Source organism: Genypterus blacodes, unplaced genomic scaffold (assembly GCF_046128005.1).
Source record: "Genypterus blacodes isolate CSIRO-AG114 ecotype Tasmania unplaced genomic scaffold, CSIRO-AGI_Gbla_v1 ptg000258l_1, whole genome shotgun sequence".
Taxonomy (NCBI): domain Eukaryota; kingdom Metazoa; phylum Chordata; class Actinopteri; order Ophidiiformes; family Ophidiidae; genus Genypterus; species Genypterus blacodes.
The window spans coordinates 444,501-458,997 of NW_027467051.1; the positions used below are offsets into that span (position 1 = coordinate 444,501).

The following is a 14,497-nucleotide window of genomic DNA, read 5'->3' on the forward strand; positions in this document are numbered from 1 at the left end:
GGGGCGGCAGGCGCTGGTATCGGTCAGCAGATAAAGATGTATCGGATCAATACAGTAAGCGCTGATCGTAATCCTCCCGCACCGTGCAGCACCATCGATCCCCCCCGTCCCCGTCACCGCCGCCGCCGCCCTTTCAGACACACGAACCCTGCGTGGGTATTTGTGGAGCAGCACTTGGCAGCACAAATACTGTAACAAATGTCAGAGAAAGTGTGTTTACCTGCACATCTTAAGAGCTGCTGTAACTTTATTTGCGCTTCAGTTCTTCCCTGCTGAGGCTCTTTAATACTCTCCTGCTGGCTCCAATTCATTTATGGGTCCTTTCTGTTCCCTCCACCCTCTCCCCCTCTGTGTGTGTGTGTGTGTGTGTGTGTGTGTGTGTGTGTGTGTGTGTGTGTGTGTGTGCCCGTCTCTCAGGCTATCTACAAAATGGTGTCAACCGTGATGAAGATGCCAGAGGATGAATCCACGCCAGAGAAAAGGACGGATAAGATCTTCAGACAAATGGACCTCAACAATGATGGTGAGCAGGAAACGGGAAACAGGAAATGGAAGAATAAGGGATGAATACGAGAGTTTACTGAAGACCAAATGATTCACAACTATCCTCCTCATCATCATTTGCTATAAGAATCCTTGAATAACCCTTCCACCTCCACTTCCTGTCTGTCCTGCAGGTAAACTGTCCCTGGAGGAGTTCATCAAAGGTGCCAAAAGCGACCCCTCTATCGTGCGGCTACTCCAGTGCGACCCCAGTTCGGCCTCCCAGTTCTGAAACCCACCCTTCGCCCTCTTCCTCTTCCTCGCCCGCTCTCTGTTGCTACTGAAACAGTCACTCAGATCAATGCATGATGGTTCTCGTCTCTCATGTCACCTTTTTGTTGCGTGCAGGATGGAAGGGATTTGAAGCAGGAGGAGGAGGAAAGTTTTTCCGTGGTCATTGTATTTTCATTTTTATATATAATAGTATTATATATTTGACAGGCACGCGCGTACATTGATGATGAAGAACAAGCGAACACAGCTCTCCCTCTCTCTCTGTCTCTCTGTCTCTGTTTGTTTCTCTCTCTCTGTCTCTGTCTCTCTCTCTCTCTCTCTCTCTCTCTCTCTCTCTCTCTCTCATGTCAGATCTCTAGGGACCGGGTGACAAAGGTGTGGATGGGACAGATCCCTACATGAGAACCATGCATGTCCCTCAGTGTTTGACTGCGTCCCTCTCCAGACTCCACTCTTGTATATCATGTATATATGTCTCTGTATATCATAAGATGAAGTATATTTGTCTTCATGTAAGGTGCACACTCTGGCATTGAAGGACAGTATTATGTAGCATAGTTCCCTGCTCCGACCCGTCCAGACGCTCGAGGTTCGGCTGCAGGTTCTTATTGGAATTTTTATGCTATCGGATCTTTTGCTGAGAATAAGAAGGCCTAAGATCCCATTTGGGTTTCTATTGATATTTACTGTTCTTTGTATTGATTTTTGCATTTTTGGGATTTTTTCACATGAGCATATTTATGTTTTCCTCCTTCATGTTTAATTTATTCATTTTTACTCATTGTTGTGCTTTTACTTTGGACTTGTCATTGAAGACCATATCGCATCGTGAAACAGAGAGAGAGGGAGAGAGGGAGAGAGGGAGAGAGGGAGGGAGGCGGCTGTGATGAAGGGGGGAGGATATGAAACTGGAGAGTGGAATGTGTAGAGGACACTTCATAATGCATTTGATCAACGTCACCAGTTGCACATCTGGTTTGAGCCGCCTGTGTGTTTGGCTGTTTTGTGCGGTCTGGATGCATTTCTGCGTGTGTGTGTGTGTGTGTGTGTGTGTGTGTGTGTGTGCATGTGGATCTGCACCGTGTGCTTCAGGCCGACTTTGACAGTATTACCATGTTGTGTTGTTTCTTAATTTGTAAGTATTTTAAAAGTTCTTTATCAAAGGAGCGGTAAACTCCGGTAGTCTCCAGTAAGCTGTTACTTCACTGCATGATCCCACACAACCCACAGGACAGGAACGCACAGCTGTGTACTTTTGTAGCTCTTCACTCCCGTCAGCACTGTACCAGGCGGAAAAACACACCGAAGCGGTTGAATATTTGTCTTGCTTCGGGACAAACTCACCCTCACACCCCCCTCTCCCCCTCCCCCCTCCCCCCTCTCCCCCTCTCCCCCTCCCTCTTTCCTCTGACAGACAGAGAAATCTCCAAGGGCTCGTTTATGAATGCTTTTATAACTTCCTTGATTGTTCTGCTTGCCGAGCAGTAAGATGAAGGGATACACTCACACACACACACACCTCTCGTTGACAGAGATCACTGGCCGTGTTTACATGCACTCTTCCAGGACCACTTAATTCATACGCAAGGATGGTATTACATTGTATTTACATTAATGAATCTGTGTGTGAAGGCTCAGCTCAGTCTCAGTCTAAGTGATTCAGCCTGAACAGAGATGTAATATTGTCTAAGATACAAAACTAATATCCTAAATTTCAAATAGTGTGCACATGTAAACACGACGTCACTGACCTCTGGTTGCAGCAACGCCAGCCGCACTCTTTATGGGGATGGGGCAACCATTCAAGGCCGCCAATGCCAGCTCACTACTGCCATCTTCTGTTCTGGAGGATAACCTACACTGTAATACAAAACATCGGCTCATTCAAATTTAAATGTTATAAACAGACAAAAAATTGCAAACGAAAACTACAAAAACCGTCTCATGGGAGAGGAAAGTCAGATTATCTAACTATGAATAACATTTCCCTCCTATAATGTAATCAAAAAGTGGACTTACTTGACTGCTGGCCATTCTAAAAGGATTGGAGGATGTAAACATAAACTTTAAATGATGCTACTCCTTTATTCTCACAAGCTGAAACCACCCCAGCTGTCCCGGAGTTTTCAGGTCCTGGCCTCATCCTGATCCAAATGGAGCTGTCAGGCTGTCAGGATGTAGAGTCAGGATGTAGAGTAGCCTCTCCTTATTGCTCTGTCCCCTGAGACAGGCATCACTTTTACAGACAGAAACAATTCCTCCCACGGTGCAGATAACACACCCCATCTGTCCACCTCTTGACAATTTCCCAGTCCATTACTGCAGCTTCACCCTGATGCTCAGTATGTTCCTACCTCACACACACACACACACACAGACTGAACGGTGTTGGACAGTGGTAAGGTGAGGTGAGGTGGCACTGAAGGCCTGAACGCTGCCTAGGCTCATCCGCAAACCACATTAGAGCTGATTTAAAGTTAACTTGTGCTCATATTTTGCATGGAAGCCTTCCTGCCCAGCCACACCTCTGCTTTTGGGGATCCTATAGTGTCACTGCCTCCTGCTGGTAGGATAAGGAACAACAGTCGCTATCCCCGCTCTACAGCTGAACCCCTTTTCTATTCTCACTGCCTCTGATGAACTGGTACCTTGTGTTGGATCAATACCCTCCCCGTCCTCCACACTTCCCTTTCATTCCTACTTTTCTGTTGCATGAAAACCTCTCGTGAGGATGTCATGTTTGTTCTGTTGACCTGAAATTGATGATAAAATATATCTTATGTGTTTTAAAGCTGCATGTGTGGGTTGGTTTTCATTTGGATCTGCTGATGATGTCATACGTGTGTGTGTGTGCGCGCGCTCTGCAGCGTGTTGAGGCGGATTGAAGAAGATGATCATGAACAAACCTGACAGTACAGCCTGTGTGGTTTCTGTGTGTGTGGGTGTGTGTGTGTGTGTGTGCGTGTCTGACTGAATGTTTGTCTATATAACCAGTTGTTCCTGTTGGGCCACTAGTCGCTGATGTCACACAACAGAAACAGAAAGACACAAAATTAGCAACAAATTAACAGAATTTATTTACAAAGAGAATAAATACAAAAAAAGGCCACCTTGCTAAAAACCTGAGACACACACACACACACACACACACACACACACACACACACACACACACACACACACACACACACACACACACACACACACACACACACACACACACACACACACACACACACACACACACACACACACACACACACACACACACACACACACACACACACACACACACACACACACACACACACACACTTTGAACTACCCCTTTGCATTTGTAGGAAATCACCGGCCCTCATAAGTACACAACAAAAACACACACATGTTGCCATAGCAGTGGGCTTCACTGAACCGCTAACTAAAACACCTGCGTTCCCACAGAGTGAGAACAGAGGGAGCAGAGGATGCGTCACTCAAACATTAGCTGCTGATTCCACCCGGGTGGCCCTGTTCTCCCTGTGACACACACACACACACACACACCGCTGCTGCTGCTCACACCCAGAAGCTGGACCTGTGCGGTGGTCCCCTCTCCAGCAGCTGGTGTTCCTCTGCTGGTCTCTCATCAGAGCCAGCGCTCCTCTCTGGTCTTCCTCGGTGCGGCTGGTGAAGAGGCCTCCTTTCAGCGGGAGGAAGACTTTGGTGTTGGCGATGATGATACTGTGGAGGAGGACGAGGCTGCGGTCTGGACGGGGGCTGGTGTCTGAGGGGGGGCTTGTGTCTAGGTGTGGGCTGGTATCTAGGAGGAGGCTGGAATTGGGGCGGAGGTCCTCGAGGTTCAGTGTGGTGAGAAGGTCCAGGTTGCTCCAGCCTCACTTCTTTTATCTGCACACACAAACAAGTGAATTATTCCATGTACACATCCCTCACCTGAAAATAGTGTTACACACTTTCTGAAGCATCATAATGTAGAGTTTGCGGTCGGGGTCTCACCACTCGGCCGGGCGCTATGGGCTTCTTGCCGTGCGGGCAGCAGGGCAGACGCAGGAAGAGAACGCAGACAGAGAAGCATCTGGAGCAGAACACGAGCTGGAGGACACACATCACGATCAGAGGCACCCATAGGATCAGAGTGGTGCTCTGGGAAGAGATGAAGGAGGAGAGAGGAGGGAGGGAGAACAGACGGCTGTGAGCGCCGACCACCAGCTGGGCCGTACTGAGCATCATTAGAGGCAGAGAGGGGAATGTGGCACGAGTAATGATGTGAGACAATACACACACTTCCTGTAGACCTGTTGTCACACAGCCACAGCAACATTAACACAGAACAGTTGGTATGTAACAGGCAAATGAAATATTAACATTAGTGTCCAGGTGGAGTTACACACTACCAAAATAAAAGTCCAAATACAATAGAAAGATTAATACCTTAGTAGCTTTTGATGATTGAACTTCAAATGCAGTTAAAACACGTCTAGTTCATTGTGAATAAAGTATGAAATCTAAATGTATCTAAATCCGTTGGGCAAATTTTAAATGGACTCTTATTTTGGCGTCTTTGTTTGGTAACTATAAGAATTAACAATGAGTAATATTTACAATCTCTGATGCCTTCTGTGACAAGCAGACAAGAGCATGACTGACACATACCAAAGCGCTCACACACACACACACACACACACACACACACACACACACACACACACACACACACACACACACACACACACACACACACACACACACACACACACACACACACACACACACACACACACACACACACACACACACACACACACACACACACACACACACACACACACACACACACACACACACACACACAGTCCCCATCTCTCCCAGGCACACGCACGCACACTCACATAGATCCTGGTGGGGTCAAAAGGACACTCATTAGTGATGCTGGAGTAGCCAATGGCGTCGGGGAATCGACAGTGGGTCAGGAGGCTCCGCCCACCGTGCAGGATGGCCCTGACCACAGACACAAACAGGCCGATGGCTGCGGCCGCCGCCATGAGCGCCGCAGCCAGGCTGAAGGTGAAGAACGTCCACATCTGGAGACAGAACAGAGGGAGGCTCAGCTAGAATCACATCTGACTGACAAGACAAAGCTTCCATCGGCTAAGAATGGAGGAAAATAGAAGATTAGCTGCAAAACAGGCAGATTAAACCCTCAGCAGAGAGGAGGATGTTATTTATAAGCAATAAAAACAGAAACTAGAGGAAAGTCAGAGTGCTGCTGAGGCCAAACAGCCAGATTTGACTTTTATTGCCCAGTTGGATTCAGACTTTAACTGTTCCGACCTGAAATCTGATCTATTCTGCATGGAAACAATGACAATAAGAGATGGGTGGAGAAACAGTGAGCCTCTCCTTTAATGTGTACAGATGGTGGGCCGTGCGTATAGAATGTGTGTGTGAGGAAGTCTGATGTGAAGGCGAAACTGGATAAGAATATAAAATAAAGAGATTAAGGATTGTAGCAGGTGATAAAATGAAGAGGGCGTGGCCTGCAGCGTCACACCACGATGGCTGAGCCAGATAATATGATGGAGGAGAAACTAAACTGCTACCTGGCAAAGCCGCCTTGCCCAGTTTAGTCACGTTTCGGCTGACATGGGGAAGGGGGCGTGGCTTATCACAGTGAAGTTTGTCTGCGTTTACTCATTATTGTCATTACGCTCAGCTCAGAGGCTCGTCCATCCTGTCTGAGCGGAGCAGCAGCTGACTGAATAAACAGACGGGGAGGAGTGTTTTGCATGGCCAGAGGAGAAGAAAGGATGTGAGAGAGAGAGGGGAAGAGAGAGAGACAAAGAGAGAGAGAGAGAGAGAGACAAGCTGAGCTGAGAATGAACTTTGAGAAAGGAGAGAAAAACTTAAGAGTGTTTGCAGGGAAATGAAGTTCATACAGGGACAAGATCAACATTATCCACACACGGTGCATTCAGGTACCGTTTCCTGTCAGCATGATGAAAATGAACTTCATTATAAAGCTGAATTCATACTAACCAAGGCTCTGCTCCTCTTATTTTTGGAGAGCACAATTGCCAGGATGCCCACAACAATGCCCTGCAGAGAGAACAGAGATTAGATCTGAGCAGCGTTTCCATATCGGGCCATACGGAACGACAGGGATGACTTTATATCCTACACAATGACTTCCTGTTCTAGTTACAGACATTCACCGCAGCACAAAGCAGGCCGAGGATTCTCTCAGCAGCCTCGTTGTGTTTTCTTCACTAGAAGAATTTCAAACATAGTATTTAACACCTCGGTGTATTTTGAAACTCGTTTTTGTCAAACCTGGAAAACATCACGGAACGACGAAGGTAGACTTTAGTTTCGTACGAATGTTTCAAACTTGCTTTATAAATTCAATTCAAATGCAAATCCTGTGTGAGAATGGAGGCGACAGCAGAGAGAGGCGTCGTTGCTTAGGGAAATAAGAAACTCAATTATTATTTTTCTTTCATCTTTTGTGAGCACGAACAACGGAGAAGCAAACAGACTCTGGATGTTCAGAGATTCAGTTTGGGACTCTACATCTTCTGTTATGTATCTGTGATATCTACCAAGGCCAATGTCTTTAAAATGGCTTCACCATTCTACTTCACACTTCAGAAGATGAGACCCTGACCTGACACAAACAAACACAGCAGTGATTGTTGCCACACATGTCCAAGCTGCAGCGAGAGCTCCAATCCTTCCTCTCCAACTTTAAACACACACACACACACACAGAAACTGAGTGCTTGTGCCACATCCTGATCAGTTCTTGCACATTTCAAAGCGTTCTTTCTGCTTCTATGCAAATACTCCATTCTCCTGTAATATGAGCCTGATATGCTGTGCCTTCCCATGGAGATGTAATCAAACCCCAGGTCGACCACGTGATGTTCCAGAAACCCTCAGATCAGCGTGTGCTCACCACCAATCCAGCGGTGATGGCCACCACGTTGGAGATGGCGTACTCCATGGCCCGGGCCTGCTTGTGGAGGTTGATGTGTCTGAGGATCACGCCGTGGACCAGCGCCCCCAGGAGGAAGTTAACGTGACCAACCAGGACGACGCTCAGGCCCATCTTCATCAGGGCCGTCGGGTCCTCCAAGCTGGAACAACACAGACCTGGAGAAGGAAGGAGTCGGTTATTAAACCTCTAAGGAAGTGAAACACAAATCAACACGATAGAGAGTGGAGAGCAGAGAGGTCAGGGAAGATAATGTGACATCCTGTGTGTGCTGTCCAAGTTCACAGTCCCAAAGCTCTGTGCCCTCTGTATCGATCACAGACAGGCAGAGGGAGCAGGTCACCATCAGCTGAGATGTCAGTGTAATAATGATTAGTTGCTGAGCAAACACAACAAACCACCGGGACCTGAACAGGGGAGGTCAAAGGTGACAGAAGTAAAGAAAGAGCTGAGTTAAAAAAAAACACATCTAGGCAAAGTCTGAGGTGAAGGTGGAACTGTACAGATTAAGGTCAAAGTCTGATTGTTGAGGGAATAGTTTGTGTAGACTTTAATATTCAACTCATGAACAGCAACAGAGGACAAGCGGTCACATTCAAAACAACTGAGCCACACTGGGTTAGTCGGGTCAAGATCGGTGCCTGAAGTGTTTGAATAAAGTAATCAATCTAATAACCCAGCATGCATGAGACGTTCAGGCCCTCAGGCTGATGAAACAAACTAATGAGCTCATCTGTATATGGAGATCATGGCTGATAGACTGAGCTCTGCTCTGGTCTGGACTGGTTCTGGGACTGGTTCTGTAAGCTATGCACATTACAAAACACAACATTAACATATTCATGTTGTTCCCACGTATTCTTTTTGAAACTCGACTCATCTTAGTAACCGATGATGTTAGATTTAAAGAACACAAACACACAGGAACAACATTTAAGTCTCCAGTCTGTGAGCAGGTGAAGTTTAGGAAGAACAGGTGAACATCTGTTTGTGTGCAACATGTCCACTTTAACTGAGCCAGCACCACTCCTACACACACACACACACGCACACGCACACGCACACGCGACAATACATTTCCGAAGACAAACGTGTGGGGAATCTTGACTGACACGTTCCAGGATCGAGCCCAAGCACCTCGCTCTCCTCGTGCCACCCACCCACACACACACAGTTTCGGTCAAGAGCCTAAACTTAGTCTAAGTTTAGTTTAGTTTTACTTTGAAGGCTTTGTTAAATCCGCTTCATTAACCTCTTTTTCCTCCTTTCAAAGTGATAAATTACAAAAAATACATCACATGATGCCGCGAATTTCTACATCACACAACCTGCTGCTCATTAACACAACTAAACAACACAACCCTGTCCTTCACACACACGGAGGTAAAGTCCTCAGTCGATTTACCTGCGCTGGCCATCTCCCTTAAGTCACCATTCGATTAAAAAATAAGGCTCAATCAGCTGAGTGTCGAAGTGCGAGTCTCTCCTGCGTAACTCACTGCCGCGGGACTCACAAATAGAAAATAAAAGTCAAGAGGACACGCTGACTTATTTACCATAATTTCAAAATAAAACCCGTCACAAAGAATTCGTCGTTACCTGTTTGTTTTAACCTCTATGGAGAAGTAATTTTTCTCATTTCATTTTTTTGCAATTCTTTAAAGCCAAGGATTGATGACAATCAGCAGGTGAAGTCAAATCAATTCAACTTTAAAGGCCAGAGGTCGCTTTGTCTCAGAAGATAACATGTGGAGATGACGAGGCACAAACAGCGTGACGTGAAAATGTACATAAGAACATAATGTTAGTGGATAATCTGGTACACAGCAAACTGCAACAATGATCATTTAAAAGACACATAATATCATTTTATTTTGAAACAAGTATATCCGTTGTTTTGCAGTTATGTAAACTTTACGCAGATGGGCGTTTAACGTTGACATCATAGTTATCTCCTTAGTGAAATGTGTGGACAAAAACTCAAATTACCGTAAGATGAACTTTATATTACTAATTGTTGTGGAGTTTGCATTCGGAAATAAAAAAGAAACCCCCGAAGAAGAATGATTTTAAGTCATGTAGTATAATATATTTTAGAGAACAACATAGCTATTGATTATTATTAATATGATAGTAAGTCAGTAAGTAAGTGAGTAAATAAGTAAGTAAACTGATAAGTAAACTGAAACTGCTGGTTATGATCACAAATACCTGTCTGCACATTAAAGTGTAATAGCGTATTCAAGCCACCAGGCAGCGATATTGTCCTGATAAATCAAGACAGAACAGCAGCAGAGATTGAAATGCATTTTCTCCATTTTAAGTGGAAGAAACTTTATTTTCAGTGCTTTGATGAACGTCGAGGAGGAAAAGATCAAATTAGTTTTTCTCATTTAAATGCTTACAAGAGTCTCTCAATCAGTTATGCTGCCTTAATTATTCACCTGTCTCTGAAAAATATACAACGTCTGAATCACAGAGTGCAAAACATTGAGACAGAATAATTTAGTAAATAAATGTTAAAACAGGAAACACATAAATTAATTGATTAAAAACCCCAGAGAGGAAGAATCTGATTGTCTGCTGAGTCCAGTGAGTTGATCAGTCAGAGCTCATAAAGGAGTCTGGAGTGTGTGTGTGTGTGTGTCTGCACCGAGGCGTTCACACCTATGACTTGTAGCCGCCACAGTTCAGCTTGGGGTGGACATTTTTAGCCGAGGTGAAGACTCTGCCTCGGAGTCTCTTGTTCACCGCCCGGACAGCAATGAGGTAGAAGATCTCACTGATGTTCAGCACCATACACACGACAGAGGCTCCCACCATGAAGTAGGTGAAGATGGTCTTCTCTGTGGGACGGGCGATGTAGCAGTCCACTAGATTAGGACAGGGGCTGATATCACATTGGACCTTATTCGGCAGCTTGAAGCTGTGGTAGGTGTGGTGAAGCAGATAGAGAAAGGTGATCTCCACAGTGGTCTTAATGAGGAGACTCCCCAGGTAGGTCCACCACAGGCCCCCATGCTTCTGACCCGGGTTGTCGTAGAGCTTGGCGTCCTCACCGTGCATGGCCTTGTACTTGCGCTCGCGCTCTTGCCGGTAGGCCACGTGCAGCACCACCATGAAGGACGGGCAGGTGACGAAGATGAGCTGAAGAGCCCAGAGGCGGATGTGGGAGATGGGGAAGAAGTGGTCGTAACAGATGTTTGTGCATCCCGGCTGGCGGGTGTTGCAGTCAAAGTGTCCCTGGTCGTCACTCCAGACTCGCTCAGCCGCCACCACGAACACCATCACCCTGAAGACGAAGACCACGGACAGCCAGATGCGGCCGAAGGCGGTGGAGTATTTGTTCACTCCACTCAGCAGCCCCTCAAGGAATTTCCAATCCATAGTAGATCTGCTTCTCTTATCTCAGCCTGTGGGTCTGTGAGGCTTCAGATATTGGGCGTGATCTTGATAAGCTGGAGGGCCGGAACAGGTGCACAAAGAAGAATCAACCAAGAATCAAGACAAATGATAAATAATGAGTTATGGGTTTATGATACTGTGTTTTAAATACTTCACTGCATATTTTCATGTCTCTCTCTCTCATCTCATTGAACAATCACTTGAAATCTCTTGTAGCTTTATTTACTGAGAGTTAAAATACTGAAAAGTGTCTCAGCTTCAACTCTGGACTCCTTTATTTGAGCTTAAATGAAGCTGAAGCAGACACGTAGATTCAGACGTCTCTCACAGAACACAGAACTGCCTTTTAATCTTTGGTCTTTAACCTTTAAAACTCACACAAAATCACAACAAAAAAGTGTTAAAACATGACCTACCTTAAGAATAGAGTCCTCAGTCAGGCCCTCATGTTTCCTGCCTAAACTGGGATAAAGTCTGTAGTTCCCGTGAGCGTCCTCTCTGCTCCAGCGGGCCTCTGACTCTGGCTGAGTACAGCAGGTGACTCTGTGCCATCATCTGGAGGTGTGGTCACCTCGTCCTGGCATCCGCTCAGTTAAACCTGTTACTCCTTAGGCTCCAGAATCAATGCAGCTGCTCGACAAGATCAATTCTACTAAGAGACGACGGTCAGCTCATAAAGAAATATTGAATTCCAGAAACACTAAATACCAACATCAAAGTTATTATTGTTGTCATATCTAAATCTAACAACTAAACTCATCAAATCTACAGGCTGGAGAGACACGGGGAGGAACAATGGACAATGAGGACCTAGAGTTTAAATATCTGCACTTAATAAACGTAGAAGAATGGTAGATTTAAGCATTTAAGCTTCCTTATCTGCTAACTCTAGTTTAACATGCTGACTGGTCTCCATATTTCCTAACAGGTGACTTGATATCAGCATCATGAGGCAGCTGTGATTTAAAGGTTTGGCCCTTGTTTGGCTTTGATTTAATCGGGATAAAGGGGGGGGCGTCTGTTTGTGCAAACTCCCTGGAGCCACTGGTGCCATTCACACAGACACACACAAACACACACACACACACACATATCCGGCTGGTATCGTGCTTGCGTGTTCATTTTCTTGAGAAGTGAGTGATGAAAGCATGCAGGATGTGGTTGGTTGATTATCAGAGGTGAGCTGGAAATCAGGAGTGGTCACTTTTTATCAACTTTGGTCAATATTGTTCCCATTCCATCACTCTATTGTCTTGAAGGCAAGAGGTTTCGCTGTGTCACTTTATATTTGTTTTCACGTTTACAATCAGATCTGTATCACAAGGGCTTCAATCTGAAACTCTATTGGCTCAACTTATGCAGCTAAATGCCTCATGCAGGACATCATGTATATGTATCCGATCATAAATAGATTAGAGATGCTTACAGAGTGAGGTGTGTCTATAGAAAAGGTCCATTTTGCATCCCTATACTTATGTTTTGCAGTCTGGTGATGTCATTCTCACTATGCTGATATATCTATATGTACATAATTCAACTTTCACACACGATAATAAGTGAATAAATGTTTATTTCTTAGCCACAATATTCAAGAAATGTATAATAAAATATAAGACAATAATCTAAATGCCCAGTAAAGTACATTTACAGTAACTTCATCACTTCAGATCTCATGCTTACAAAAAAGCATCACATACATTTTTAGCAACAATATTAAATATTTAGGGACAGAAATATTGCTGGATCTCAAGGCAAAATTGAAACAAAGGGAAACATGGAATTGACCTTTGTAAACAACATTTTCATGATCACTGTTAGAATCATAAGAGCGGCTGAGCGTCTCTCAGGAGACGGCCAGGCTGTAGGCCGGGGCCGGGAGCTTCTCTTTGGCTTCTTCTCCGTTGCCTTCATCCATCTTGGCCTTCTCCAGTCTAGGCTCTTTGTAGATGGAGTTCTCCTTTCCAGTCAAAGGAGTTCTGGCCATGACAAAGGAGTTTTCTCTCACGGAGCGACGGCCGCAGCACTCCAGGAATCTCTTCCCACACAGATAGACGACCTCCATCAGAGTGAGGAGGATGCACACGAAACTGGTCACCAACATGAAGACTGTGAAGATCTTCTTCTCTGTGGGCCTGAGGGATAAACACATTCTTTCAGATGAAGGATACACAACACTTACAAACTCCATCAGGGAACTTAGCTTTGTTAACTTTTGTTCAAGCAGATTTTCTTGCTGATCTCTCTCTTACCTGGCGATGTAGCAGTCCACCACATTGGGACATGGACTCTTACTGCATTTCACCACTGGTGGAAAGAAGGTGGCCTCATAGATGTAGAACAACAAGAAGACAAACACGCTATCCACTGTGATCTTGAAGACCAGACTGAAGAAGTAGGTCCACCAGAGACCCCCCCGCTTCTTGCCGGTGTCGCTATAGAGAGGGGTGCAGTCGTCGCCGTACTTCAGCCGGTGTTTGCGCTCACGTTCGTCCCTGTAGGCCACATGTAGAACAACCAGGAGGGACGGGCAGGTGACGAAGATCAGCTGGACGGCCCAGAGGCGAGCGTGGGAGATGGGGAAGAAGTAGTCGTAGCAGACGTTGAGACAACCGGGCTGCCGGGTGTTGCAGTCAAAGTCCTTCTGCTCGTCTCCCCACACCTTCTCGCAGGCCACCACGAAGACCATGAGCCGGAAAATGAACACAACGGAGAGCCAGATTCGACCAAACGCTGTGGAGTATTTGTTCACCCCGCTAAGGAGGCCCTCCAGGAAGGCCCAGTTCATGATTTTACAAGAAAGGAACCCCAAAGGCCACAACAATCTGTTAGGACAAAGTGCTGAAATAATCTGCCCGACGGCTGGGACACAAAGTGAGCAATGTCAGGCTCTTTAATACAGCACTTATTACTGCTGCCTTCTTGGCACCGGTTGGAGGGGAGGGAGGAAAATCGAACTAAGCAAACATAGAGTCATTTTTCTACTACAGTCACCGGTGGAATAGGTGATAGCAAATACAACAATGGACACAGGCAGCAGAGAGAGAGAGGGAGAAATGCCCATAGAGAGGGAGAGAAGGTGTGGGAAAGACAACAGAGCTGGTCAAGTTGACTTTATAGTTCTAAAATACAAATACTGATTATTTTAAAGCCTTATTTTTTCTTGAATAATCTCAACACTGCATTTATAATATAAAGGAAGAAACTGAATGCCCGCCTGTTCTCAGTCTCTTGTGTCCAGGGCCTTGGTCAGGGGTTTGATAAGCGTGGGATTGAAGGTTATTTACTGCATTTCCGGATAGTTACTTGGTAAAAGTTTTAAAAAAA

The 14,497-nt window shown here is 45.6% G+C and overlaps 4 protein-coding genes across 4 annotated transcripts in view; 1 reads left to right on the forward strand and 3 right to left on the reverse strand.

Moving 5' to 3' along the window:
- The window catches only part of hpca (hippocalcin), a 29,516-nt gene extending 25,969 nt beyond the window's left edge, over positions 1–3,547 (forward strand). Inside the window, exons 4-5 of the mRNA XM_076171545.1 lie at positions 418–523; positions 678–3,547. Coding sequence (XP_076027660.1) covers positions 418–523; positions 678–775 — 204 coding nt within the window. The 3' untranslated portion in view covers positions 776–3,547. The remainder of the gene's footprint in view (positions 1–417; positions 524–677) is intronic.
- A 319-nt stretch (positions 3,548–3,866) lies between these two features.
- Positions 3,867–9,297, reverse strand: tmem54b (transmembrane protein 54b). The gene is made up of 6 exons (XM_076171543.1): positions 9,174–9,297; positions 7,730–7,926; positions 6,811–6,870; positions 5,664–5,855; positions 4,771–4,917; positions 3,867–4,662 (listed from the first exon to the last, which is right to left on the reverse strand). Exons 1-6 carry the CDS (start codon positions 9,184–9,186, stop codon positions 4,333–4,335), a joined length of 939 nt encoding a protein of 312 aa, XP_076027658.1. The 5' UTR covers positions 9,187–9,297; the 3' UTR covers positions 3,867–4,332.
- Positions 9,298–9,665: 368 nt separating this feature from the next.
- Positions 9,666–11,677, reverse strand: LOC143016949 (gap junction beta-3 protein-like). Its single transcript, XM_076171544.1, has 2 exons — positions 11,590–11,677; positions 9,666–11,226 (listed from the first exon to the last, which is right to left on the reverse strand). The coding sequence occupies exon 2, from the start codon at positions 11,153–11,155 to the stop codon at positions 10,436–10,438; it is 720 nt and encodes a 239-aa protein (XP_076027659.1). The 5' UTR covers positions 11,156–11,226; positions 11,590–11,677; the 3' UTR covers positions 9,666–10,435.
- A 1,049-nt stretch (positions 11,678–12,726) lies between these two features.
- Positions 12,727–14,058, reverse strand: LOC143016953 (gap junction beta-4 protein-like). The gene is made up of 2 exons (XM_076171548.1): positions 13,423–14,058; positions 12,727–13,305 (listed from the first exon to the last, which is right to left on the reverse strand). Exons 1-2 carry the CDS (start codon positions 13,956–13,958, stop codon positions 13,017–13,019), a joined length of 825 nt encoding a protein of 274 aa, XP_076027663.1. The 5' UTR covers positions 13,959–14,058; the 3' UTR covers positions 12,727–13,016.
- Between the last annotated feature and the right edge of the window lie 439 nt (positions 14,059–14,497).